Consider the following 26,441-nt stretch of genomic DNA (forward strand, 5'->3'; position numbering starts at 1 on the left):
AATTTGGGATGGGGGTGCCTGGAAAGGCGGAGGAGCCGCTGCCGGCGGAGCTGGGAACGGGGGGGACACGGGGAGGGGACCGAGGGGACCGGGCAGGGCTGTCCCCGCCCCGCTCTGGCACCGCCCGCGCCGCCCATAAAAGCCCCGCTCGAGCCTCGCCCGCCGCAGTCGGGTCCGCGGCACCGGCTGCGCCCCGAGCCCGCGGCTGCGCCGGGCGGAACCGCCGGGGGCCGGGACCGAGCCGGGATCCGCAGCCCGAACCGGGGAATCCGCATCCGGAACCGCCGGGATCCGCAGCCTGAACCGGGGAATCCGCAGCCCCAACCGAGCGGGGATCTGCATCCCGAACGGGGGAATCGGCATCCGGAACCGGCTGCGTCCCGAACCGGGGAATCTGCATCCCGAGCCGAGCGGGGATCTGCATCCCGAGCCGAGCGGGATTTCGCATCCCGAACCGGGGAATCTGCATCCCGAACCGAGCAGGAATCTGCATCCCGAACCGGGGAATCTGCATCCCGAACTGGGGAATCTGCATCCCGAACCGGGGAATCTGCAGCCCAAACCGAGCGGGATTTCGCATCAGGAACCGACTGCATCCCGAACCGGGGAATCTGCATCCCGAACCGGCTGCAGCAGGTACCGAGAGGAGCCGCATCCCGAACCGGCTGCTTCCCGAACCGACTGAAGCCCGAGCCGGGCGGGACCCGCACCCCGAGCCCGCCGAGCCATGGCCGCGCTCCCGGCTCCAGCTGCCCCCGGACACCGCAGGGACCGGAACCCCAAACCCGCTGCACCCTGACCCGGACGGGTCCTGCACCCCAAAACTGGCTGAGCCCTGATCCTACCGCACCCTAAACCAGCAGGGATCTGCACCCCAGATTGGCTGAGCAGGAGCATCCCTGCATCCTAAATTGGCTGAGCCAGGAGGTTCCTGCACCTCAAGCTGGCTGATCCCGGTTCGTGCACCCTGAACTGGCTGATCCAGGAAGGATCTGCACCCCAAATTGGCTGTGCCCTGCACCCTAAACCAGGAGGTCCCTGCACCCCGAATTGGCTGATCCAGAGGTCCCTGCACCCCAATTTTGCTGAGCAGGAGGTCCCTGCACTCCAATTTCGCTCAACAGGTCCTGCAGCCCAGTTTTGCTGATCCAGAGGTTCCTCACCCCAATTTGGCTGATCCAGAGGTTCCTCACCCCAATTTGGCTGATCCAGAGGTCCCTCACCCCAATTTGGCTGATCCAGAGGTCCCTCAACCCAAACTGGCTGATCCAGAGCTCCCTCACCCCAAACTGGCTGATCCAGAGCTCCCTCACCCCGGTCTGCCGTGGCCATGGATGAGTCCCCGCCGCTGGTGGCCGAGCTGGAGCCCCTCAACGCCTCCCTGAACGGGTCCTGGACCAACCCGTTTGTGCAGCCGCCCTGGCAGGTGGCCCTGTGGGCCGCGGCCTACGCGCTCATCGTGGTGGTGGCCGTGGTGGGCAACGCCGTGGTCATGTGGATCATCCTGGCGCACAAGCGCATGCGCACCGTCACCAACTACTTCCTGGTGAACCTGGCCTTCGCCGAGGCCTCCATGGCCGCGCTCAACACCGTGGTCAACTTCAGCTACGCCGTGCACAACGAGTGGTACTTCGGGCCCGCCTACTGCCGCTTCCACAACTTCTTCCCCATCGCCGCCGTCTTCGCCAGCATCTACTCCATGACGGCCATCGCGCTGGACAGGTCAGTGGTGGGGCCATGAAACCCTGCATGGAGCTGGGGACAGGTCAGTGGTGGGGCCATGAAACCATGGATGGAGCTGGGGACAGGTCAGTGATGGGGCCATCAGACCCTGGGTGGAGCTGGGGACAGGTCAGTGGTGGGGCCATCGATCCCTGCATGGAGCTGGGGACAGGTCAGTGGTGGGGCCATGAAACCATGGATGGAGCTGGGGACAGGTCAGTGATGGGTCAGTCCTGGCTGGAGTTGGGGACAGCTCAGTGACCAGGGTTGGCTTTTCCCTGCCCAGTTCCTGCCAGATCCCACTGGGGCCATGATCCCAAGCTCAGCTGGATCCCAGATCCTGGATCCCACTGGAGCTGTGATCCCAGATCCCACTGGGGCCATGATCTCACTGTGATCCCAAGCTCAGCTGGATCCTGGATGCCACTGGCGCCATTATCCCAGACCGAACTGGAGCCATGATCCCAGACCCCACTGGAGCCATGATCCCAGACCCCACTGGATCCATGATCCCAGATCCCCCTGGATCCATGATCCCAGACCCCACTGGATCCATGATCCCAGACCCCACTGGATCCATGATCCCAGATCCCCCTGGATCCATGATCCCAGACCCCACTGGATCCATGATCCCAGACCCCACTGGATCCATGATCCCAGATCCCACTGGTGCCGTTATCCCAGATCTCACTGGATCCATGGTCCCAGACCCCACTGGATACATGATCCCAGATCCCCCTGGATCCATGATCCCAGACCCCACAGGATCCATGATCCCAGACCCCACTGGATCCATGATCCCAGATCCCCCTGGATCCATGGTCCCAGATCCCCCTGGATCCATGATCCCAGACCCCACTGGATCCACGATCCCAGACCCCCCTGGATCCATGATCCCAGATCCCCCTGGATCCATGATCCCAGACCCCACTGGATCCATGATCCCAAGCTCAGCCGGATCCCAGTGGGACTGGGGGATCCCAAATCCCCAGAATCCCCCAGAAGTCCCTTCCCTCTCCCAGGAATTTGGGATCCATTTCCCGCTGGAGCCCCAGGACAAATCCCAGCTCCAGAGCTGCCCCGTGGCTCCCTCTGAGCCTTTTGGATTTTTCCAAGGCCCCGCTCCTGGAGCCAGCCAGGCTCTGCCGCTCTCCTGCTCCCAGGGAATAAAGGGAGTTCTGGCAGGGATCCGGGATGGGGGGAGGACGCCTTTCCTGCCCTTTTCCAGTAGCTCTGGAGCCGCTGGCTCCGGGATTCCCGGTGGGAAGCAGGGCCGGGGCTGGGTGAGGCTCCCCGGGCGTTAAAAACAGCCCCAGGTTTGGTTTTGTCACCAAATCCTCTCCCTAAAATCCACGGGAATTGAGGCAATCATCAATAAAAACCAGGATATTTCCAGTTCCCCTCCCATGGAGCAGTTCCAGGAGGATCCTTGGGATCAGCTGGAAAAGCCCCTTTGGGGCTGGGATGAATTCCAGGGATTATTTTTTGGGCTGAATAATTTAATTTACAGCCTTTGATCCACCATGAAAACATCCAGGGAAGCTGCAGTAAAACAGGGAGGTCTGGGAGGTTGGGGCTGGAATTTTTTGAGGATTAGCATTCCCAAAAAATCTTTCTGCACCTGCAAACCCTGAGCAGATGCTTGGTTTTTCCCAAAAAATCCAGGCTCCCATCTGGAAGCTGCAGCTCCAACTGCATCCCAAATTCCAGCCAGGAATGGGGAAGGGAACAAACCCCAAACCCCATCCTCAGCCCCTCCAAGCACTGGGAAAATTCTTCTTTTTCCTGTGGCTGGGAGCTGACAATGGAGCTGAAAGGCAGGAAAAGCAGGAATGTGTTCCAGGAGCCTGGGAAGGAGGATTCCCAGAGCTGGGAATGGGACTGGAGAGAGCTGGGAATGGGAATGGGGAGAGCTGGGAATGGGAATGGGAATGGGGAGAGCTGGGAATGGGAATGGGAATGGGAATGGGACTGGGAATGGGGAGAGCTGGGAATGGGATGGGGAGAGCTGGGAATGGGATGGGGAGAGCTGGGAATGGGAATGGGAATGGGGAGAGCTGGGAATGGGAATGGGAATGGGAATGGGACTGGGAATGGGGAGAGCTGGGAATGGGATGGGGAGAGCTGGGAATGGGACTGGGACTGGGAATGGGCAGAGCAGGGTTGGGGTTCCAGAGCAGGGCTGGGGTTCCAGTCACAGCCAGGATGGGGCTGGAATTCCCAATTCCCACCAAAAATCAGGGCAGCAGCACGGAACGAGCCTCGCGTTCCCAAAGCCCTGGGATGGGTGGGATTGGGAATGACCTCGAGTCCCACCCAGTCCCTGTCCCAGACCCCTCCAGCCCAGCCCTGGGCGCTTCCCAGGATCCAGAGGAGCCCCGGGCTCCCCGGGAATCCCCAGGGGGATTTTTTGTAGGATCCATCATGGACCCATGCGGGATTTTTGCTGGAAGTTTCTCCGTCCCCTCCTTCCCCTGGAGCTGCTCCAGCCCTGGGCACGAAAGAAAAACAGCCGGAAGTTGTTCCGAACACTCGGGACAATGGCAGGAAATTCGGGATCGGGGCTGGCACTGTGGGAAGTGCCTCTGGAAAATCCCAAAGAATTCAGGGCCTGGCAGCTCCCTCGGCTCCCAGATTCCCGCCCCATCCTTTCTTTTCCCAAAGGGAACACCGGGATTTCCCAGCTCCCGTTCCCGCTGTTCCCAAAGCCGGAATTCCAGGATTTTCCAGCTGTATTCCGGCTGTTCCCAAAGGGAACACTGGGATTTTCCAGCTCCCGTTCCTGCTGTTCCCAAAGCTGGAGAAAACCAGGATTTTCTGGCCTTAATTCCCACTGTTCCCAAAGCTGGAACTTTGGGATTTTCTAGCTCTGATTCCCCCTTTTCCCAAAGGAAACTCTGGGATTTTCCATCCCTGATTCCCACTATTCCCAGACCCAGAACCCTGGGATTTTCCATCCCTAATTCCTGCTGTTCCCAAAGCTGGAACATTGGGATTTTCCATCCCTAATTCCCGCTGTTCCCAGACCCAGAACCCCAGGATTTTCTGGCCACATTCCTGCTGTTCCCAGACCTGGAACTACAGGATTTTCCAGCCCTGATTCCCGCTGTTTCCAAAGCTGGAAACTGGGATTTTCCAGCCCAAATTCCTGCTGTTCCTAGACCCAGAACCCTGGATTATTCCAGCCCTGATTCCCAGTGTTCCCGAAAGGAACACTGGGATTTTCTGGCCATATTCCCACTATTCCCAGACCCAGAAGCCCAGGATTTTCTGTCCCTAATTCCTGCTGTTCCCAAAGCTGGAGAAAACCAGGATTTTCTGTCCCCAATTCCTGCTGTTCCCAAAGCTGGAACACTGGGGTTTTCCAGCCCCGATTCCCGCTGTTCCCAGCCCCAGAACCCCAGGATTTTCCATCCCTAATTCCTGCTGTTCCCAGCCCCAGAACCCCAGGATTTTCCATCCCTAATTCCCGCCGTTCCCAGCCACAGAACCCCGGGATTTTCCTGCCCCGATTCCCGCAGTTCCCAGCCCCAGAACCCTGGGATTTTCCATCCCTAATTCCCGCTGTTCCCAGCCCCAGAACCCCGGGATTTTCCTGCCCCGATTCCCGCAGTTCCCAGCCCCAGAACCCTGGGATTTTCCAGCCCCGATTCCCGCCGTTCCCAGCCCCAGAACCCCAGGATTTTCTGGCCATATTCCCGCAGTTCCCAGCCCCAGAACCCCAGGATTCCCCCCGGGATGTTCCCGTTTCCCGCACAGGTACATGGCCATCATCCACCCGCTCCGGCCGCGCCTCTCGGCCGCGGCCACCAAGGCTCTGATCGGGCTGATCTGGCTGCTGGCGCTCCTGCTCGCCTTCCCCCAGGGATATTTCTCCGTCACCGCCGAGCTCCCAGGACGCCTCGTCTGCCTCGTGGACTGGCCGGAGCCCGGGGCAGCCATGTCCGGGAAAACGTGAGTGGGAACGGGGAAAACGTGAGTGGGAATGGGGAAAAATGAGGTGGGAATGGGGAAAAATGAGGTGGGAATGGGGAAAAATGGAATGGAGGAGGGAAAGGGAAAAGTAAAATGAAAGGAGGAAAAAAAGAGGGGGGGGGAAAGAGGAAAAGAAGAGGGGGGGAAAAAGAGGGGGAAATGGAAGGGAACTCCTGAATTTCCAAAGGGTCTCGGAATGGTTTGCCCAGGGGAGTAAAATGTTGAGGAAAAAAAGGATGGGGAGGAATAAAAAAGGGAATGAAAAAGGGAATAAATAAAGGCAATAAAAGCGGGAATGAAATAGGGAATAAAGAGGGAATAAAATAGGGAATAAAGAGGGAATGAAATAGAGAATAAAATAGGGAATAAAAAAAGGAGTTTGTGATGTCCAGCCCTGAGGAGGGAGGAGCTGGGGCTGTGGAATTCCGCTCTGGAATTCCGGGCCAGGTGTCAGATCCAGGAGTGGTCAGTGCCAAAGCCTCCCCGTGTCCTCTGTCCCGGCATTCCCAGCGTGGCACTGGTCGCCCTCGGGGGCCCCTGCCATCCCAGAATATTCCCAGATTCCCAGCCCACAATGAGGCAGCTGCTGACTGGGATGGATTATTCTGGTGCATTTTCCAAAGGCCGATCCCAAAGGAAAGCGGCGCCGTTAAATGCACAATGGATCCGCATGCCACGCTCTGGGAAACTGGGGAAAGTGGGAAAAGTGGGAAAAGTGGGAAAAGTGGGAAAAGGAGATCCCCGGCAGCTTCGGGATGGGCAAATCCCAAAGCATTTGGGGACTGGGAGGAACTCAGTGGCGTCTCCAGTCCTCGGGAACCCCACGAGCGGATCCGGGATGGGATTTCCCTGCCCTAAATAACCCGGGACAGGTGTTTGGGTCATTCCAGAGGCGCCATTCCAGCCCCTCCCCGCTCCATGGCCTTGGAGTGGATATTCCGGGAACGCTCTGGTGGCAGCTGCTCTGTTTGTGGCGCCAGGAGGAAAAAATTCCATCCCTGTTCCAGTTCCCAGGGAAAACAGGAGGAGAATCCAGGGAAAATAGGAGAATTCCAACACTTCTGGGGGGAGTTCCTTTGGAAAACCGCTGGGGAGCAGAGCCCTGGTGTGCAGAGGGTACCAGAGCTGGTTTTTCCCTGGAAAACATCCCTGGGTTTGGTGAGAGCTGAGAATTCTGTTGGATTTAATCTGGCCATGGATCCCTGCTTCCCAAAGGGATCAGGAATTCTGTTTGGGGTTTTGAGGGAAGCAAGAAGCCACTCCTGGATCCCCTGGGAATTCAGGGATGTCCCTTCCATGCCAACATTCCTGGGATTCCCAGGGAAAAGGAGGCGGCAGCTCCATCCTCGGGCATCACGGGATCCTCCATCCCACACCGGATCCTAAAACCCTTCCAGCTGCAAACCCCCAATCTCCCGGAGCGCTGCGATCCCGGGAATGCTGCAGGCAGAACAATTCCCAGTGCTTTTCCATGCCTGGATCCCAAAAGAATTCCTGGAGCTGTCTGGAATGGCTCTCAGAGCCCAGGCCCCGCTGGGAATGGGGCTCTGCACTGCTGACGTTATCCCGCAGCTCCTGCAGACATTCCTGCAGCGCTCTGAGGATCCGGAATTCCATGGGAACCACAACAAAATCCTCCTCCGGAGCCGCCGAGACGCCTCTGGAATGAGGCAAACGAAATCCAGCCCCGCCGAGGCCATCCCAAATGGAATTAGGGCCGGGAAAATCAGATTGCGGTTCTGAGCAGCAGCGGGGCCGGGGCCAGCCCCATTCCCTGCGGGAGAATTCCCAGAGCCGCTCCTCACCCTCTGGAGCAGGAGCAGGGCTGGATTGGATCCAAATCCTTGGGAAGATGCAGGAGCTGGGACTGGAGCCCAAGAATCCACCCAGAGGCTCCCAAGCCTTGGGAATAAAATTCCCACTAACCAGGCAGGATTTGGGAAGTTTTCCAAGCCAGCACCAGCCACGTTTGTGGACTCAGTTTTTAGGGAAGAGAGGATTTTCCTGGATTTTCCGCAGGGTTGGAGCCACCGTCCCCTCCTGTGCCTAAACCCGGAATTATTGGATTTCCATTTAAACCAACTCCTCTCTAACAGAAGTCCTCACTGATCCATAGCATTCCCAGAATTCTCACGGCATTCCCAGTGTTCCCATGGCATTCCCAGTGCTCCCACAGTTTTCCCAGTGCTTCCACAGCATTCCCAATGGTGGATCCTCAGGGATTATCCCATTTTTTCCAGGTCCCACCATTTTTCCATTATGGCCCTCCTGGATCCTCAGGGATTATCCCATTTTTCCAGGTCCCACCATTTCCCCATGTCCATCCTGCTGGATCCTCAGGGACTATCCCCGTTGTTTTTCCAGGTACCACTTTTCCATGACGGTCCTGCTGTACCTGCTGCCGCTGCTGGTGATCGGCTGCGCCTACGCCGCCGTCGGCCGCACGCTCTGGGCCAGCGCCATCCCCGGGGACTCCTCCGACCGCTACCACGAGCAGGTGTCAGCCAAGAGGAAGGTGAGGAACGCTGGGAGGGGCTGGATCCAGAATTCCGGGCCAATCTCCACAAGGTGAGGAACTCCAGGAGGGGATGGATCCAGAATTCCTGGCCAATCTCCACGAGGTGAGGAACTCTGGGAGGGGATGGATCCAGAATTCCTGGCCAATCTCCACAAGGTGAGGAATTCCCAGAGGGGATGGATCCAGAATTCCTGGCCGGTCTCCATAAGGTGAGGAACTCTGGGAGGGGCTGGATGCAGAATTCCGGGCCATTCCCAACGAAGGCCACTCCCAAGGCTGGAATGGCTGCAGGATGGCTCTCTCCCGTGCAGGTGGTGAAGATGATGATCATGGTGGTGTGCACCTTCGCGCTCTGCTGGCTGCCCTACCACGTCTACTTCACGCTGCAGTACCTGCGGCCCGAGTGGTACCTGCAGAGCTTCATCCAGCAGGTCTACCTGGCCGTCATGTGGCTGGCCATGAGCTCCACCATGTACAACCCCATCATCTACTGCTGCCTCAACGACAGGTGGGAGCGCCGCGCAGCACGGGGTCCCAGGGGACAGGAGGGACGGGGTTGTTTTGGGATGGTTCTGTCCTGGGATGGTTCTGTCCTGGGATGGTTCTGTCCTGCCTTCCGCCACTTCCAGCAGAGGTGGGCGTGGCACAATTCTCACCTGGAGTCTTTCCTAATCCCCGTGGATTTTGAGGGCAAACATCAACTGAAACGATCCCAGCTCCTAATTGGGGTTTATGGGGGTTTTCCATTCCTCGGTGGGTTTTTAATTCCTTGGTGGATTTTTCATTTCTTGGAGGGTTTTTCCTCTCCTCAGTGAAAGATGGCAATTTTGTCATGTTTAGAAAAGCTCAGCTTGATCTCCCCCTTCCTTTGTCCATCTCCATCCTGTTCCTTTCGCCATCTCCATGTCTTTCCTCATTCCTTTGTCCATCTCCATCCCATTCCTTTGTCCATCTCCATCCCATTCCTTTGGCCATCTCCATCCCATTCCTTTGTCCATGTCCATCCCGTCCCTTTGTCCATCTCCATCCCATTCCTTTGCCCATGTCCATCCCGTTCCTTTGTCCATCTCCATCCCATTCCTTTGTCCATCTCCATCCCATTCCTTTGTCCATCTCTATCCCATTCCTTTGGCCATGTCCATCCCATTCCTTTGTCCATCTCCATTCCGTTCCTTTGTCCTTCTCCATCCCATTCCTTTGCCCATGTTCATCCCATTCCTTTGTCCATCTCCATCCCGTTCCTTTGTCCATGTCCATCCCATTCCTTTGTCCATCTCCATCCCGTTCCTTTGTCCATGTCCATCCCATTCCTTTGCCCATGTCCATCCCATTCCTTTGTCCATCTCCATCCCGTTCCTTTGGCCATCTCCATGTCTTTCCCCGTCCATGCCCGTGGCCAGGTTCCGGGTGGGATTCAAGCACGCCTTCCGCTGGTGCCCGTGGGTCAGCGCGGGCGAGTACGAGGGGCTGGAGCTGCGCTCGGCGCGCTTCCTGCACACGCACAGCTCCGTGTCCAAGCTCAGCCGCATGGACACCACCACCGTGGCCTCGGCGCTCGGCGTGGCCGACGAGGAGCTGGACGAGCCCGGCCGGGCCGAGCGGCTCTCCCTGGACATGACCTCCAACGGCTCCTCCCGCAGCGACTCCAAGACGGTCTCCGAGAGCTTCAGCTTCTACTCCAACACCCTGACCTAGACAGGTCCCCTCAGTGCCACCACCCTGCTTGTGCTGTGCCGGCGTTTCCCGCGCTGTTTCCCCGTCTCTTTTCCTTGGGATGAGTTCCCTTGTGGGGCTGAGCACCAGGAATGCTTTCAGTGCCTGGCTGGAGATGGAGGGGATGCAGGAATGGGACAGAGCTGCGTTTCCCTCCACAATTCCAATACTGGCCGGCGCTTCCGTGCCCTCTGTGAGGCAGGAGGGACCTCTCGGTGCATCCCACCCCATGGAAAACAGCCTCATCCTGCCCCTCCCTCCTCCCATCCTTAATTTCATTCTCCCTGCTGGATATCCAGGGGGATCTGGAATCCCAAAATCCCAAAAAGGCCTTTTCCAGCTGCATGGGGAGTCATCGGCCACAGCGCAGATTCTGGGATTCAAACAGGCCTGGCTCTGCTTTGGGTCTGTTTGGCAGAAGAAGCGCGGCTCCTCTGGAAGCCGCAGCCAAGGATCCAGCGGTGCCTTTGGAAGCCGCAGCCAAGGATCCATCCGGGAGCCATTCCCATTGTTCGGAGCATTTTTCTGGGATTGCCGTGGATACAAGGCCTGCCCCGCCCATCCTTGTCTTTATTGTTGTTTTTATTTTCTGTCCCTCGAGGGCTCCTCATGGCCGAGCGTTCCAGGAGGGGAAGCACAGGATCCGCTCTTTACGGAGCGTTCCCACGGGGAATGACGGGATTTGGGTTTTTTGGGATTTCCGTGTCCTTGCTGGAGCCCTGGTGTGAGGTCACAGAGCCCAGCCTGGGAGCTCCCGGGGATTATTTCCCATTAAAATCACCATAATCTGAAAAAATTCCAATATTCAGCCTTCAGGACCCACCATGGGCCCTTCCAGCCTTCCCCATTCTGGGAATCTGGGATTTTGGGATTTATTCCTCTCCCAAACCCTGCCCCAAAATCCTGTGTCCAGCTGAAAGATGGACACAACCATTACAATGCAAAGTTTAGCATGGGAATCCCCCTTTTCCGTGGAAAATCCACCCCAAATCCCATTTCTGCTGGAATATCCACCCCAAATCCCATCCCTGTGACTCTGACATCCCTGAGGAATTCAGGATGGCGGCAGCTGGAAGGGACTTTCTGGGAAGTTCTTCCCATGGGAGCATCCCAAGAAAGAGGGAACCCAAGCGTCCTTCCCAAAGTGTCTCAGGATTGTCCTGGCGTGGATTTTCATGGATAAATATTCCTTTGATGTGGAGAATGGTTTGTTATCCCTTAACAAGGGGAGGAGGGGTGGGAGCGGGAAGAGCTGGAAAAGCTAAAATTCCATGAGAAAGATGGATGATGGATTTGGGGCACCCTCAGTGGGAGGGGTTTGCCCTGAAATGTCGCCAAAACAGGAAAAAGGGACAATTCCCAAAATTCCTCCTCAAATTCGGGGCTGGGAGTGCAGCACTGATTCCCAAATCAGGGAAAAGGCTCTGATCCCCCCTGGAGCACGGGCAGGGCTCGGGGCCACTCCATTCTCCGGGCAATTCCCAGCGTTTCCAGTGTCCCTGATGGATTCCAGCTCCCCTTCCCAAGCTGGGCTTCCCAAATCCCGCTGCTCACCGGGAACGCGCAATCCGTGCTTTTCCAAGCAGGATATTCCAGGTGGGAATTGCAGGAGCATCCCGCCCCCGCTGGCAGTTCCAGCCGACTGGAATTCTGGATTTTAATTAAAGCAGCGTTCCCAGGCTCAGCTCAGCCCCACGGGCCCGCTAAACTCCGGCTGCTGGTTTTCCATCAGTGATTTTATCCGGGAAAAAGGAGAGAAGGGATAAATATCCACACGTTCCTGGCTGAGCTTCCTGTGAATGCCGGGCTGGATCCCCCTTCCCAACGGAGCCGTTTCCTTCACTGGGATTATCCCTTCCCAGTGGGATTCAGATCAGGATCATCCCATCCCATCCCATCCCATCCCATCCCATCCCATCCCATCCGGATTCAGGTCCCAATGGAGACATTTCCTTCACTGAGATTATCCCTTCCCAGTGGGATTCAGATCCCAATGAATCCATCACAATCATCCCAATCCATATGGATTCAGATCCCAACAGATCCATCAGGATCATCCCATCCCCTTTCCAGGGCTGTCCCTAATGGGGAATTTCACTCCCGCCCCATAAAATGAGGTACAAAATCCCCCTCAGCCACACAAGGAAAGGGAATTCCACATTCTCGGGGCTTTGGGTTATCCCTCCATCTCCAATTCCATGGGGAAACCCCCCAAAATCGGGGCTGACCACAAATAACCCCAAATTTTGTCACTTTTGGTGCTTTCCAAGCGGGATCCGCAGCTCTGAGCGAGCCCATCCTGCTGAATTCCCTCTCTGCTTCAGCCTCATTTCCATGGATGTATTCCAGCGTTTTGCATAAATGTTTGCTTAATGCCGAGTCCAAAATATCCCAGAAAATAAAAAACCCCGGGAACTCAAGGCAGCTCCTGGCTCCCAGGGCAGATCCCGCAGTTTCCATGGCACCCGGGGGGCTCTGGGATGCTTCCCAAAAACTCAGAGCTCAGGGAGGAATGATTTGGGTTCAGGACATCGACATGGAAGGGAATTCACGTTTGTCAGGAATGCCCAGTTTCATTTTTGGGGCAGATTCCTGCAGATTTGGGGTTCCTGGAGGGTGGAGAATTCCAGCTTGTTCCCAGCAGTAATTAGCGTTAATTACCCTGGTAATTACTGAGCTCTGAACAGGAGCTGTCAGCAGCAGCCATTAGGAACCAGCCCGGGCTGGGGGGGAATTTTGGGGTGGGAAATGAGGAATTCGGTTGGATTTGGTGTTTCCAGGGCCAAGGAACCTCCTGGGCATCGGGAATTCCAGAGGGAAGGAAGGGAAAAGAGGAGAGAGGAAATTACTTCCACAAGGATGGGCTTAATTAGAAATTAATTATTCATTGGAGCAACCGAGGTTGCAGGAGGATTTAAGGAATCCTGGGGGATCCACGCTCTAGCCAGGATTTTTTAGGAAGAAATTCCTCCCTGAGGGGCTGGGATGGGACGGGCACCAAAATTCTGGGAAATCCTGGGATTTGTGGCACAAGAACTGGGGATAAACCCCAGGGAATGAGAGCACCAAAGGTCAGATCCTCACTGCTCATTGGGAGTGAGGGGTGGGAGAGGGTACTGGGGCCATTCTCAGGGAATGAGGGGCAGCCAAAAGGGATTGGGACCATTCCCAGGGAATGAGAACCAAGAGAAAGGATTGGGGCCACTCTGAGCTCTGTGACACTCCAGCCTCTTCCAGAACATTCCCACTAAAGGGAAAAGAATCCATCCCAGCTGGAGGCGAGTGAGGCGTGCAGCAGCCAGGCAGAACAGAGCTTCCCAATGAAATCTCGGAAAGATCCAACCCCTTTCCCTCTCCTGAGCTTTCCCTCGTGGCCCTGGAGCCACGGCCAGAGGGGATGGACACGGCCCTGGAAGGGGAAAACAGGGGAAGAATGCCCTGAAATCCCAAATCCGAGGCCTTTCCCAGGCTTCCATTCAGGGAATAGCCAGGGAATGGTCAGTTGGTCCCAGGGTGGGATTCTCTGCCCATTCCGAGGTCATTCCCTGCCCATTCCCTGAGCATTCCAGGCAAAGTCTCCAATCCTCGTTCCCTCCCCTTTTCCCAAGTTTCCCACCCCACAGCTCGGGGACATCCCGGTGCCCCAAATCCTCCCCAGCCCTTCCCAAGCCCGGCTGGAAAAGCCCCGGCAGCTCCCAGAGGAAACCCCTCCCTGCACCCAGGAGCATCCCCACATCCTCCCGGGATTTTGGGAATTGTGGGGAGCTGGGAATCGAGTCCTGGCAGGGATTTCTGGAGCCAGGGAGGGATCACAGCCCTTTGTACCATTGCTGTCACAGTGATCCATTCCCTCAATTCCCCCTTTCCATGCAGGAACGTTCCTGCTGATGCCGGGGGAAAATCCACTGCCGTTGCCAGGGCAGGAATGATTTATTTGGGCATAAAACCTGTCAGAATTCCTTGGAGTCTCCTCCGGGATGGGCTCAGCTGCAGAGATTGATTTGTTTACAGCAGCCACGGAAAGCGGGGGCTGCTCCCGGGAAAACACATCCCAAACCCAGCCGGGGATTTTCCAGCCTCTCCTGCTTATCCGGGAGCAGCCGAGGGAAGGGACCAACCCCGTTGCTCAGCCCCCACATTGTCAGGGGGACAAAAAAAAAACCCCAAAGTGGTTCGGATCCTCCAGGTCTGGGAATCGGCCGGGGCCTCCTGGGTGCTTGGAATCTTCCAGGGAGATTCCAGGCTGCTCTTCCAAGGAGATTCCAGGCTCCAAGCATTGATTCCTTTGCCATTTTTGGGGTTGGATGAAGGCAGAGCTGAGATCCCTCTGGCTCTGTCCTGGCAGGAATGGAGCCTGGCTCCAGAGGGACAGATGGAGCCAAAATATAACTGAGATCTGGGGGTTGAGGACCACCCTAAATCCACATATTCCTCAGAAAAATGGAATTTTCCTTGTTTGGTTCCAGTTGATGGATGGCTGTGCTTGGAATGGGTTCTATAAAAACTCAACTGTGAACTGAGCCCAGGAAGGGCTCAACTGAGGAAACGGGATTTTCTTTGTTTGGTTGACGTGTAGGTGTGTGTGGAATAAAAACCAAAGTGTGGATCAAGCTCAGCTCCAGAGGGATGGATGGAGCCAAAACCAAACTGGGATTTGGGGGTTAAGGATCACCCTAAATCCACACATTCCTTAGGAAAAATGGGTTTGTCCTTGCTTGGCTCATGGATGGCTGTGTTTGGCAGGGGTTCTATGGAAACCCAGATGTCACGCCCATGCTGGGGACAGGGCTGGGTGGTGTTTCCTTGGATCAGCCCTTCCCGGGAGCCTGGAATATCCTGGATAGGGACACCATTCCCTAAATCCAGGTTTTCCCCCCTGGGACATCCCACGGCTCCGTCGCACTCTGGAGCTCGGATTTAATGAATCCCAAAGGTGTTTTCCACCCTCAGCAATTCCACGGTTCTGTGACCCCTTGGCCGCTCCGTGCGGGGAGGGGAAATCCTGGGAACCATTCCTGCGGAGACCAATCCACGGCTTTTCCTCCTGCTCCATCCAGCGGCTCGGCCGGGAAAAACCGCCGGGAAAAACGGCGGCACCCAGCGGCAGCGTCCCTAAATCGTGAATTCCGGCTGGGAATGCCGGAAAAGCTCCTGCTCCCGGTGGAGTCAAACCCCTCTTCCCAAACTTTGGGAATTCCCAAGCTTTGGGGACGTATCTGGCACATCCAGGCCATCCCAAATTTTCCCTAAAGTTCCCAGAGCACGAGGGATGCTCCAGAAGGAAAAGCCATGGATTTCCTTTCCTCTTGGCAGAGCTTTGCCTCAGGCACAGAGCTCGGGGCTCTCCCAGGAGCGTCTCCCAGAGATGTGGGACCAGGTGAGGGTCACGGGGAATGTGGGAATTACATCTGGAGAATGACAGGAAATACGGGAACACATCTTGGAGAGTGACAGGGAATGTGGGAATACACTTTGTAGAGTGACAGGGAATGTGGGAAGACACCTGGAAGGGCAAAGTGAATATCGGGACCCACCTGGAAGGGAAGGCTTGGATGTTGCACTCAGTGACAAGGTGGGGATCGGGCCCAGCTTGGACTCGGTGATCCCAAAGATTCCAAGATTACCTCAGCGATTCCGGGGTTAGCGGCGCGGCTCTGGCGGCTCCTCCTCCTTCCGGGGGGGGTTCCAGAGCAGCACCGGAGGCCGCTGACCCCGCTCCGGCCCCGGAATTTGGGGGGAAAAGGGGGAAATGGCGAGGCCGCCCCTTCCCTTCCCGGGCCCCCTCACGGCTCCCTCAGAGCGAAGCCCCGCCCCCTTCACCCCCACGACCGTTACTGGGCGCGCGCCGCCGTTCAAACCCGCCTCGGGGGCGGGCGCGCCGCGCGCTGATTGGCAGGAAGGCGCGGAGGGGGCGTGGCCCCGGGGATGGCGGGCTCGCCCGCTGCGCGGCGCGGAGCCACGGCCATGGCTGCCTGCAGCCCCAGCGCTGCCGCCGCCTTCCTCTCGCCGACCCTGCGGGCCCCCGGCAGCACCGGCACCCCCGTGTTCGCCGAGTGCCCCGAAAACGACGATGAGCGCGAGAGGCGCCAGCGCCGCCGCTCCAGGGCTGTGGACTCGTCGCTGCAGGGCCTCGGTTCCCCATCGCTCAGGTAGGGCCGGTGCGCGATGCCCGGGCCGAGGGGGGGAATGCGGGCACCGACCCCCGCGGGACTGAGGGGGGAATGCGGGCACCGACCCCCGCGGGGCTGGAGGGAGAGCCCGGACACCGATCCCGCTGTGTCCCGGGCTGAGGGAAGGGCACGGGCACCGATCCCGCTGTGTCCCGGCTGAGGGGAGGGCACGGGCACCGATCCCGCTGGGCTTGGGCTGAGGGGAGAGCCCCGGTAGCGACCCCGCTGTGTCCCGCAGGACCGAGAGCTGGCAGCCGCCGCTGCCCCAATGGACCAACGCGCAGATCTCGGAGCACTACAGCACCTGCATCAAGCTCTCCACCGAGAATGTGAGTCAGGGCAGCCGCGTTTGGGCCCTGCGCGGTTTAAAACCCCTCACCCGCGGCTCTGGCAGGTTAAAGGGCCATAAAGGGGTGTCTGGTCCCAGCTGGGCCATGGGTTCTGTGCACACGCTTCTGGAATATCTCTGGGCAATCCCAGGAAAAAGTTCCTGTGGGGCTTTTTCCTGCCCGTGGGTGTCCCTGGCCAGGGGAAGGGTCCCAGCTTTTTCTTCTGGGTGCTGCTTTCTTGCAGAAAATCACCACCAAGAACGCCTTTGGGCTGCACCTGATCGATTACATGACCGACATCCTGAAGCAGAAGAACTCGGAGCTCACCAACTTCCAGGTCAGAGGGGTCCCTGCTGCTGCTGCTGCTTCATTTCTGTTGGACCACGTCCTTTTCTGACCCAGAGATGGGGCAGCTGAGAGGTGTTTCAAAAACTTGTACTCCATTTTCAGTCTCACGTGAGGGGCGAGACAATACAGATGTTATAATTCACGCTATCACAGTCAGGAGCCCATGTTGCTGTTGAGGCGGTCATCTCTTATCTTCTCTTATCTTTCTTCTCTCGGTCTCCTTGGTTACAGCCTTGGAGAGAGCTCCTTATCAGCTTCTCCTTGCTTCTCAGCTTCTCCTCACTCCTTTAGCTAGCAGGCCTGCTGTTAGCCCCTTCCACAAGCCAACTATTTCCAAATTACACTATAACTCATTATTATATTATATAATACATTAACCAAAAAATCCTCCAATTAACAAACCAAAACTGCTGCACAAAACTGGCATTTCTAAACAATTCCTAAAGGATTTTTAGCTGCAATGCCAAAAAAAAAACCAAAACAAAAACCAAACTGTGGGGAGAACACCCTTTGGGGTGTCCATAGCTTTCACTAAACCCTTTCCCTGTTATTGTATTTATTTATCCCGGTTTCCCTGGGGGTGCAGAGCCCTGGGGGATGGCCCAGGTGGGGTTTCCCTGCCCAGCTGGGAATTCCCTGTCCCTGCAGGTGGCAGCCGGGACTCTGGACGCCAGCGCCAAGATCTACGCCATGCGCGTGGATTCCGTGCACGCCGACGCCTTCAGGGTCCTGGGCCACCTGGGCAAGGAGCCGCCCCCTGCCCGGGACTCAGACAGCCCCCAGGAAGGTGGGAATTCCCCCTTTTCCTCCCAGAAAACCCCCGGGGATTCCCCCTCGTTTCCCAGCCAGGCTCGGGGGGAGCCTCGGCGCTCTTTGGGAGTTCTGAAGGGGTTTGGGATCAGTTGGATGAGTTGGGTTTTCCAAGGGCTGGGAGATCCCGGATGGGTTCTCCTGGAATGCTGGAGCAGGGAGGGGTGGGAGGAGGAGCTGGATCTGTCACTCAGTGATTTCAGGTTGCACTTTGGGATCAAACAGGGGCAGTTTTTTGCCCAACAGAATCCATAGGAAGCCAGCAGAGCGCTGCTGATGCCCACACATCCTGAGGGATTTCAATGCCCGCTGCAGTTTGCTGTGCCAATTCCAGGATTTCTCCCTCCTTTGGGGTACCCCAGCCCTTCTGAGGTGGAATTTGTCCCTTTTCCCATGCCAGACTCCAGCCCAGCCCCCGAGGCTGCCAAGAAGGCTCAGCCAAAGAAGAAGCAAAGCTTCAAAACCATCGAGCAGAACCTGAGCAACATCAACGTGCCCGAGGGCAGCCAGCGGCCTGAGGTGGGCCTGGGCTGCTCCTCATCCTCCCTGGGCTGCTCCTCATCCTCCCTGTCCTGCTCCTCATCCTCCCTGCCATTCTGTCCTGGTTTTCCATTCCTGATTCCCATCTCCATTCCTGAGTCCCATTCCCTGATTCCCACCTCCATTCCTGATTCCCATTCCCCAATATCCATCTCCATTCCCCCATCCTAATTCCTCTCTCTATTCCCTGATTCCCATCCCCATTCCCTGATCCCCTCTCCATTCCTGGATCCCCATTCCCTGATTCCCCCTCCATTCCTGGATTCCCATTCCCATCCCCATTCCCTAAATCCCCTCTCCATTCCCTGATTCCCATCCCCATTCCCTAAATCCCCTCTCCATTCCCGGATTCCCATCCCCATTCCCTAATTCCCACCTCCATTCCCTGATTCCCACCTCCATTCCCTTATCCCCCTCTCCATTCCTGGATCCCCATTCCCTGATTCCCATCCCCATTTCCTGATCCCCCTCCATTCCCGGATCCCCATTCCCTGATCCCCCTCTCCATTCCCGGATCCCCATTCCCTGATCCCCCTCTCCATTCCTGGATCCCCATTCCCTGATCCCCCTCTCCATTCCCGGGTCCCCATTCCCTGATCCCCCTCTCCATTCCCGGATCCCCATTCCCTGATCCCCTCTCCATTCCCGGATCCCCATTCCCTGATCCCCTCTCCATTCCCGGATCCCCATTCCCTGATCCCCTCTCCATTCCCGGTTTTCCAGGTGGATCCCATGTTCCAGCGCGCAGTCGCCTCCTTTGACGAGTGCAACACCGCCGGCATTTTCCTGACGGGGCTGCGCTCCCAGGGCTTCCAGAGCCGCCTCCTCTTCCCCTCTGAAATCGTCCCCCTGCCCTCCTCGGAGAGCCTGGCCCTGCCCAGCTCCCATCCCGTCACCGTGCCGGCTCTGAAAGGTGAATCCCAGCCTTTCCCAGCCTTTTCCCTGCTTGGATCCTGCCCTTTTCCCGTGCATTCATTCCCGGCTTGGATCCTGCTCCAGCTGCTGGAAAAGTGGGGGTTTGGGAGGCTCGAGGTGCTGAGCCAGGCTGGGAATTCCGGAGTAAGATTGGGAATTCCTGAGCCAGATTAGGGATTCCAGAGCCAGGTGGGAATTCCTGAATTTCATTCCTGAATTCCCATTCCCATCCCCATTCCCTAATCCCCCCCTCCCTCCATTCCCGGATTCCCCTCTCCACTCCCCCATCTTAATTTGGGATCCTGCAGGAGTGCAGGAGTTTTGGAGGTCCTGATCCAAGCTGGGAATTCCTGATCCAGGTGGGAATTCCTGCTGGGATCCCAGGAACTCACCTGTGTCCCCCCTCTCCACAGCCCTGCTGGCCCCGTGCCTGGAAAAACGCCGGATCTGCTCCTCCCTGGCCGGATTCCAGTTCACCAAGTGGGATGAGGAGTCCCACAACGAGGTGGGTGGGAGTCCCTGAGCCAGATTAGGAATTCCAGAGCCAGATTAGGAATTCCAGAGCAAGGTTGGGAATTCCAGAGCAAGGTTGGGAATCCCTGAGCCAGGTTGGGAATCCCTGAGCCAGATTCCAGAGCCAGGTGGGAATCCCTGATCCAAGTGGGAATTCCTAACACAGATTCCTGAGCCAGTTTGGAAATTCCAGAGCCAGATTAGGGATTCCAGAGCCAGATGGGAATTCCTGATCTGGGTGGGAATTCCTGATCCAGGTGGGAATTCCTGAGATGAGATTAGCGGTTCCTGAGCCACATTCCTGATCCAGATGGAGAATTCCTGATCCAGGCAGGATCCCCCATCCAGGTTGGGAATTCCTGATCGGGGTGGGATCCCTGATTCAGATAAGGAATTTCCAATCCAGGTGGGGATTTCCAGTCCAGGTTGGGAATTCCCAATCCAGTCAGGATCCCCAATCCAGGTTGGGAATTCCTGATCCGGGCGGGATCCCTGATTCAGATAAGGAATTTCCAATCCAGGTGGGGATTCCCAGTCCGGGTTGGGAATTGCTGGTCCGGGCGGGATCCGCAGTCCGGGCTGGGCGCTCGTGTGTTGCAGTCGGTGTCGGCGCTCCTGGAGAAGTTCCGGAAGAGCGAGCACGCCTTCGATCCCAACCTGGATCCCGACAGCGAGGAGGGCGAGGGCTGGGCCCCCTCCCAGCCCGAATTCCAGCCCGAATCCCCGGCCGGGAACGGGAATCACCCGGAATTCCAGGCCAACGGAGACTCCCTGGGCCACAGCAAGAGGTGGGGCTGGGGTCCAGGGATGGTGGCTGGGCTGGATTCCAGGGGAATTCCCAGTGCCAGCGAGGAATTCCCAGGGAATTCTGAGCAGGGATAACAAATCCCTTGGGAATGCTGAGGGAATTCTGACCTGGAGTAATAAATGCCAGGGGAATTCTGAACTGGAATAACAAATCCCTTGGGAATGCCGAGGGAATTCTGAACTGGAGTAACAAATCCCTTGGGAATGCCGAGGGAATTCTGAGCAGGGACAGCAAACATCAGCAGTTTTGAGCGGGGACAGCAAACCCCAGGGATGCTGATGGAATTCTGAGCAGCTGCCATTCCTTTTCCCTTTTTTTTTTTTTTTTTTATTGTTTCCAGGAGCACCGGAGCTGCCCTGGGAGAGGGGGACATCGGCACGATGAGCCTGCACGTGTCCCTGAATCCCGGGGAATATTCCTACTTCAGCCCCCGCGTGCTCTCCATGTGGGCCGGCCCCGAGCACTGGCGCTTCCGGCCCCGCCAGCCCCGTGAGCGCCCGGGGAAGGGAGACCTGGAACTGTGGGCTGGGAGGGGCTGGAACCCTGGAATTGTGGGCTGGGAAGGGCTGGAAGCCTGGAATTCCTGACTGGGAAGGGCTGAACCCTGGAATTCCTGACTGGGAAAGGCTCAATCCTGGAATTCTGGGCTGGGAGGGGCTGGAACCCTGGAATTCCTGGCTGGGAAGGGCTCAGTCCTGGAATTCTGGGCTGGGAAGGGCTCAGTCCTGGAATTCCTGACTGGGAAAGGCTCAGTCCTGGAATTCTGGGCTAGGAAGGGCTCAGTTCTGGAATTGTGGGCTAGCAAGGGCTCAGTTCTGGAATTCCTGACTGGGAAGGGCTCAGTCCTGGAATTCTGGGCTAGCAAGGGCTCAGTTCTGGAATTCCTGACTGGGAAGGGCTGAACCCTGGAATTCCTGGCTGGGAAGGGCTCAATCCTGGAATTCTGGGCTAGGAAGGGCTCATTTCTGGAATTCCAACTGGGAAGGGCTCAATCCTGGAATTCTGGGCTAGCAGGGGCTCAGTTCTGGAATTCCGAGCTTTTTCCCATTTTTCCTCTCCCCCTTCTTTTCCCTGCTGTCCCTCAGCAGCCCCAGGCCTGGAGAAGGATTCCCGGCAGAGGATTCCCAGGAAGGTTTTCGAGCTGGATTTCGAGGAGGACATCGACTTCCAGGCCTATTTCCAGAAGACCAAGGTGCCCACAGAGCCCTTTTCCCACAGCAGCCTGGAATTCCCGGGATTTGGGGCAGCTCCAGCTGTTGTGTCCTGGGGGGCACCTCCCGCCCTGCCCCTTCCCAGACAAAACACTTCACTGTTGTTTTTCCATGGAAAACTGGTGGAGCTTCCCATTTTTCCATGGAGCTGTCCTGTCCCGTTCCCAGGCATCCACAACCTTGGCCAAATCCATCCTGGAGAGCCAGAACAGCCGGAGCACCACGCTCCCCGCAGACTTCAACTACGACCCCGAGAACCTGGGGCAGCTCTTCCTCAAGCCCCACGTCAAGGTGAGAATTCCCAGAAGAATTCCAGGGAATCGTCCTGGGGAGCCATGCCAGGGAACTGTCCCACAGAATCACCCCAAGGTGCCGTTCCAGGGAATCATCTCAGGGAATCATTCCAGGGAATCATCTCAGGGAATCATTCCAGGGAATCATCCTGGGAATCATTCCCGGCACCAAACCTGTGCTCACCAAGCCCTGGGAATGTTCCGGATGTTCCCCGGGGCTGCTCCCACCACAAACCCTCCTGGAAGGGCAGAAAGGGCGATGAAGGGCCGAGGCCCAGCCTTTTCCCAGGAATGTTTTGGAATGTTTTCCCCCAGCTCAGCCCGAGCTCGGATCCAGCGGGAGCCTTGGACAGCGAGGCTGGGGTTGAGGATTACGACTACAACAACGCCAACGACACCTCCAACTTCTGCCCTGCCCTGCAGGTACAGCCCAGCAATTCCTGCTGGGATGAGATCCACAATTCCTGAGGGGAGGAATCGGAGCTGCAGGGCCCTCCTGGCGCCCAGCCTGGCCTGGACATTCCCAGGGCTGGGAAAACTTTGGGATTTCCGCTCCCTGCAGCTGCCTTGGCTTCAGCCTTGGCCCCGTTCCATGGGGATGAACCCAAATCCCATGGGGTAAACCCCAATTCCTTGGGAATAAACCCCAATTCCATGGGATAAACCCCAATTCCTTGGGAATAAACCAAATCCCAAGGGGATAAACCCCAATTCCATGACAATAAACCCAGTCCCAAGGGGATAAACCAGATTCCATGGGATAAACCCCAATTCCATGGGGATAAACCCCAATCCCATGGGAATAAACCAAATCCCATGGGGTAAACCCCAATTCCTTGGGAATAAACCCAAATCCCATGGGAATAAACCCAATTCCATGGGATAAACCCCAATTCCATGGGATAAACCCCAATTCCATGGGGTAAACCCCAATTCCATGGGAATAAACCAAATCCCAAGGGGATAAACCCCAATTCCATGGGAATAAACCCAATCCCATGGGGTAAACCCCAATTCCATGGGAATAAACCCAATTCCATGGGGATAAACCAGATTCCATGTGATAAACACCAATCCCATGGGAATAAACCCAATCCCATGGGGTAAACCCCAATTCCACGAGAATAAACCCAATCCCAAGGGGATAAACCCCAATTCCATGTGGGGATAACCCCAATCCCCTGGGGAAGCCGGGCAGGAATTCCCACCCTCTGGAGCAGTTCCTGCTGCCTCTGGCTCCTCCCAGGTGACTCTGGTGTCCCCCCCGTGTCCCCTGGCAGGTTCCTGACAGCGACGACGATCCCGATCCCGCGGAATTCCCGGGCCAGGCGGGGCTGCTCCCGCTCCCAGCTCATCCCGAGGCTCCGGAGCACTCCGGGATCAACGGCAGGAACGGCCCCGGCTGCGGGGAGCTGGAGCTGATTGCTGAGCCCCCCAAGGTCACTGGGAGCACTGGGAACACTGGGAACACTGGGCTGGAGATTCCTCCCTGGGACTGGGAATTCCTCACTAGAACTGGGAATTCCTCCCTGGGACTGGGAATTCCTCCCTGGTCTGGGCTGGAGCAAAAACCTCTCAGCGCCTCCAGGGTTAAAAATCCCAGGACACTCCCGTGGTTCCAGGGATTGCCAGGATGGGCATTCCCAGAGGAACAATTCCCAGACTAAACATCGGGATGGGCATTCCCAGAGGAACAATTCCCAGACTAAACGTCGGGATTGGCAGCAAGGCCACGCTCGCTGTTATTCCCATGGAAAATCAGGAGTCATGAGCATCGTGGCTGTGATCCCAATGATGATCCTGGTGATGATCCCAGATAATCCCAGATTTCCCCCTCAGGTCCATAAGATCCCCATCCAGTACGCCAGGACAGCCAAGAGGATGGACATGAGGAGGCTGAAGAGGAACATGTGGGAGCTGCTGACGGAGCAGGGAGAGGTCAGGAAGGGAAATTCCTGCTGGGAATTCTGCAGGGGCTCCTTCCCAGTCCCTGGGATCAGCCCAAATCCCGTGGGAAAAGCCCCAGTCCCAGGGGATAAACCCCAATTCCATGGGATCAGCCCCAAGTTTCCCCTTGGCCAGGGTGGGCTGAGGTTCCCTGGGGTTTTCCTTGCAGTTTGGGGGCTCTGCATTCCCGGGTTTTCCCAAGCAGGAGGAGGAGGAGGAGGCCGGGGAAGGGACGGATGTGAAGGTGGCCGGAGAGAAAAGCCTGAGTGACCTCATCAAGGATCTGTGGCACAGGTCGGGAATGGGAACAATGGGAATAGGAAAATCCCAAATGGGAATAATGGGAATACTGGGAATGGGACAGGGAAAATCCCAAATGGGAATGGGAAAATCCCAAATGGGAATGGGACAGGGAAAATCCCAAATAGGAATGGGAATAATGGGAATGAGAATAGGAAAATCCAGGATGGGAATAATGAGAATAGGAATGGGAAAATTCCAAATGGGAATGGGAATAGTGGGAACGGGAAAATCCCAAATGGGAATAATGGCAGTGGGAATGGGAATAATGGGAATGGGACAGGGAAAATCCCACATGGGAATGAGGAAATCCCGAATGGGAATGGGAATAATGGGAACAGGAAAATCCCACGTGGGAATGGGAATAATGGGAATGGGAAAATCCCACATGGGAATGAGGAAATCCCGAATGGGAATAGGAAAATCTCTCCAGGTGTTGGGATGGGAATGGGACAGGGAAAATCCCGAGAGGGAATGGGGCTGGGAGTGGGACCAGGAGAGGGCCGACCCCCGAGGGTGTTCCCAGGGAAGAGCCCATTCCCTGCTCCCGGGCATTCCTGGCTGCTCTGGCATTCCCGGGCTCTGGTCCCGATCCCGCTTTTCCGCAGGCTCCCTCCTGCCATGGCCTCTGACCTGTCGGTGCCCTTGGCCTTCGTGTCCCTCCTGCACCTGGCCAACGAGAAGGTGAGAGCAGGGAGCCATTCCCACCAGTCCCGGGGATTCCAGGGATTCCAACTTGTTCCACCCATCCCAGGCTTTCCATGGAATACAGCTCATTCCCAGGGAATAGGAGCATTCCCAGCTCGCGCAGGGTTTGTCCCCTCAGAGCCATCCCGGGCATTCCGGACTCTGGATAAGAACAGAATCCCAAAATCCCAGAATTCCTGAGGCTGCAAAAGCTCTCCAAGGTTACAACGTGCCCAGTCCCCACCGGGATTCCTTCCACAGCCAGGAATTCCTTGGAATTCCTGCAGGGATGGAGACTCCAACCCCCCGTGGGGGCTCCTTCCCATGAGGAAATTCCTGCTCAGACCCCATTCCCTGGAAAAGCCCCTGGGCAGGGCAGGAGGGGCCGGGATTGTTCCCAAGCCTCATCCCAGGGGATTTCATTCCAAAGCTTTTCCTTCCCATTCCCAGAATCTGAAGCTGGAGAGCACCGAGGACCTGGCAGATATCCTGGTGAGAGGAGGGGACTGACCCTGATCCAGCAGGGAATGCTGAGAAATCCCAAAATCCCAAATCCCTGGGAAGGCTGGGATTCAGGGATGTCCTGGCTGGACAGATCCCAACCAGGATCCAGCAGCTTTTCCCTGGCATTGGAAATTCCTGCACTTCACTGTGAACCCAGGCTGCTCTGTGTCCCAAAATTTCCTCTCTGTGTCCCAAAATTTCCTCTCTGTATCCCAAAATTTCCTGTCTGTCCCAAAATTCTGTCTGTCTGTCTGTCCCAGAATTCCCTCCCTGTTTCCTTCCCAGTCTGTAATTCCCAGTTTTTGGACTGACTGTTACTCCTGGCCCCCGTTCCCTCCATTCCCTGGGATTATTCCCTTTTTTTTAACTGTTTTCAAGGTTAATAAATTTTGCACACTTTGGAGAGGGGCCTGGAAGGAACAACCTGGAGTGGGGTGGGGCAGCGAATGGGGACAAATCCCTGGAAAAAGGGAATGCAGGGACCAGAGCCTGGAGCAGCAGCTGGGAACGGGATCCAGGAACCAAATTGTGGGATGGGATCGGTGCTGGGATCTCTCCCTGCTGGGAGCCCTGGAATTCTGCTCCTGCTTTTCCTGGGATATCCTGATCTCCAGGGCAGGGGTCTCTCCCTGCTGAGCCCTCTGGAATTCTGCTCCTGCTTTTCCTGGGATGTGGAGCTCCCTCGGGAACCCCCGGAGCTCCTTCCCGGGATTTCCCCGCTCCGAGGATTCCAGGAGGGATGTGCGGCCCTTCCCTCGCTCCTCCCGGGGAAATGGGAATTCCAGAGGCTGCTGCTGCTCCGGGGATTGGTGCTCCAGGGCATGATGGTTTTCCAGGAATTGATACTCCAGGCGCTGATATTCTAGGAGCTGCTGCTCCAGGAACTGCTCTCCCGGGGGTTGTTATTCCAGGGACTGATATTCCAGGGATTGGTGCTCCAGGGGTGCTCAGCTGGGCCCGGGACCCTGAAACCCGATCTGTTCCTAGAATCCCTTTATTTATTCCTGAAGCCCGAGCTGTTCCTAAAAATCCCGTTTATTCCTGAGACCCGATCTGTTCCTAAAATCCCTTTATTTATTCCTGAAGCCCGAGCTGTTCCTAAAATCCCGTTATTTATCCCTGAAATGCCTTCCATCCC

At 56.8% G+C, this 26,441-nt stretch overlaps 2 protein-coding genes across 5 annotated transcripts; both read left to right on the top strand.

Annotated features, from left to right (window-relative positions):
• The first annotated feature begins 115 nt into the window (after window positions 1–115).
• On the top strand, window positions 116–11,636 carry TACR1 (tachykinin receptor 1). Its single transcript, XM_071417663.1, has 5 exons — window positions 116–1,722; window positions 5,482–5,676; window positions 8,062–8,212; window positions 8,527–8,723; window positions 9,616–11,636. Exons 1-5 carry the CDS (start codon window positions 1,331–1,333, stop codon window positions 9,908–9,910), a joined length of 1,230 nt encoding a protein of 409 aa, XP_071273764.1. The 5' UTR covers window positions 116–1,330; the 3' UTR covers window positions 9,911–11,636.
• Window positions 11,637–15,819: 4,183 nt separating this feature from the next.
• Window positions 15,820–25,706, top strand: NCAPH (non-SMC condensin I complex subunit H). 4 transcript variants are annotated; one of them, XM_071417754.1, is made up of 17 exons: window positions 15,820–16,077; window positions 16,337–16,427; window positions 16,672–16,764; window positions 17,424–17,562; window positions 17,986–18,104; window positions 18,849–19,038; window positions 19,454–19,545; window positions 20,154–20,341; window positions 20,702–20,850; window positions 21,447–21,553; window positions 21,741–21,863; window positions 22,181–22,288; window positions 23,146–23,304; window positions 23,705–23,803; window positions 23,982–24,106; window positions 24,721–24,796; window positions 25,250–25,706. In XM_071417754.1, exons 1-17 carry the CDS (start codon window positions 15,854–15,856, stop codon window positions 25,307–25,309), a joined length of 2,142 nt encoding a protein of 713 aa, XP_071273855.1. In that variant the 5' UTR covers window positions 15,820–15,853; the 3' UTR covers window positions 25,310–25,706. The 4 variants fall into 4 exon arrangements, with proteins under 4 accessions (XP_071273855.1, XP_071273857.1, XP_071273858.1 ...); XM_071417756.1 differs by having other exon boundaries at window positions 24,018–24,106; XM_071417757.1 differs by having other exon boundaries at window positions 24,021–24,106.
• The last annotated feature ends 735 nt before the right edge of the window (window positions 25,707–26,441 follow it).

The sequence above is a fragment of the Agelaius tricolor genome, unplaced genomic scaffold, assembly GCF_023055355.1.
Source record: "Agelaius tricolor isolate 1412-34295 unplaced genomic scaffold, bAgeTri1.0.p SCAF_70, whole genome shotgun sequence".
NCBI classification, from domain to species: domain Eukaryota; kingdom Metazoa; phylum Chordata; class Aves; order Passeriformes; family Icteridae; genus Agelaius; species Agelaius tricolor.

Bases quoted from the DNA above. Each gene is read 5' to 3' on its own strand.
- TACR1 (XM_071417663.1), top strand. From the start codon at position 1,331: ATGGATGAGTCCCCGCCGCTGGTGGCCGAGCTGGAGCCCCTCAACGCC. The intron at 5,677-8,061 runs GTGAGTGGGAAC...TTGTTTTTCCAG, and splicing joins GCAGCCATGTCCGGGAAAAC to GTACCACTTTTCCATGACGG. The intron at 8,213-8,526 runs GTGAGGAACGCT...TCTCCCGTGCAG, and splicing joins AGGTGTCAGCCAAGAGGAAG to GTGGTGAAGATGATGATCAT.
- NCAPH (XM_071417754.1), top strand. From the start codon at position 15,854: ATGGCGGGCTCGCCCGCTGCGCGGCGCGGAGCCACGGCCATGGCTGCC. The intron at 22,289-23,145 runs GTACAGCCCAGC...GTCCCCTGGCAG, and splicing joins ACTTCTGCCCTGCCCTGCAG to GTTCCTGACAGCGACGACGA. The intron at 24,797-25,249 runs GTGAGAGCAGGG...TCCCATTCCCAG, and splicing joins TGCACCTGGCCAACGAGAAG to AATCTGAAGCTGGAGAGCAC.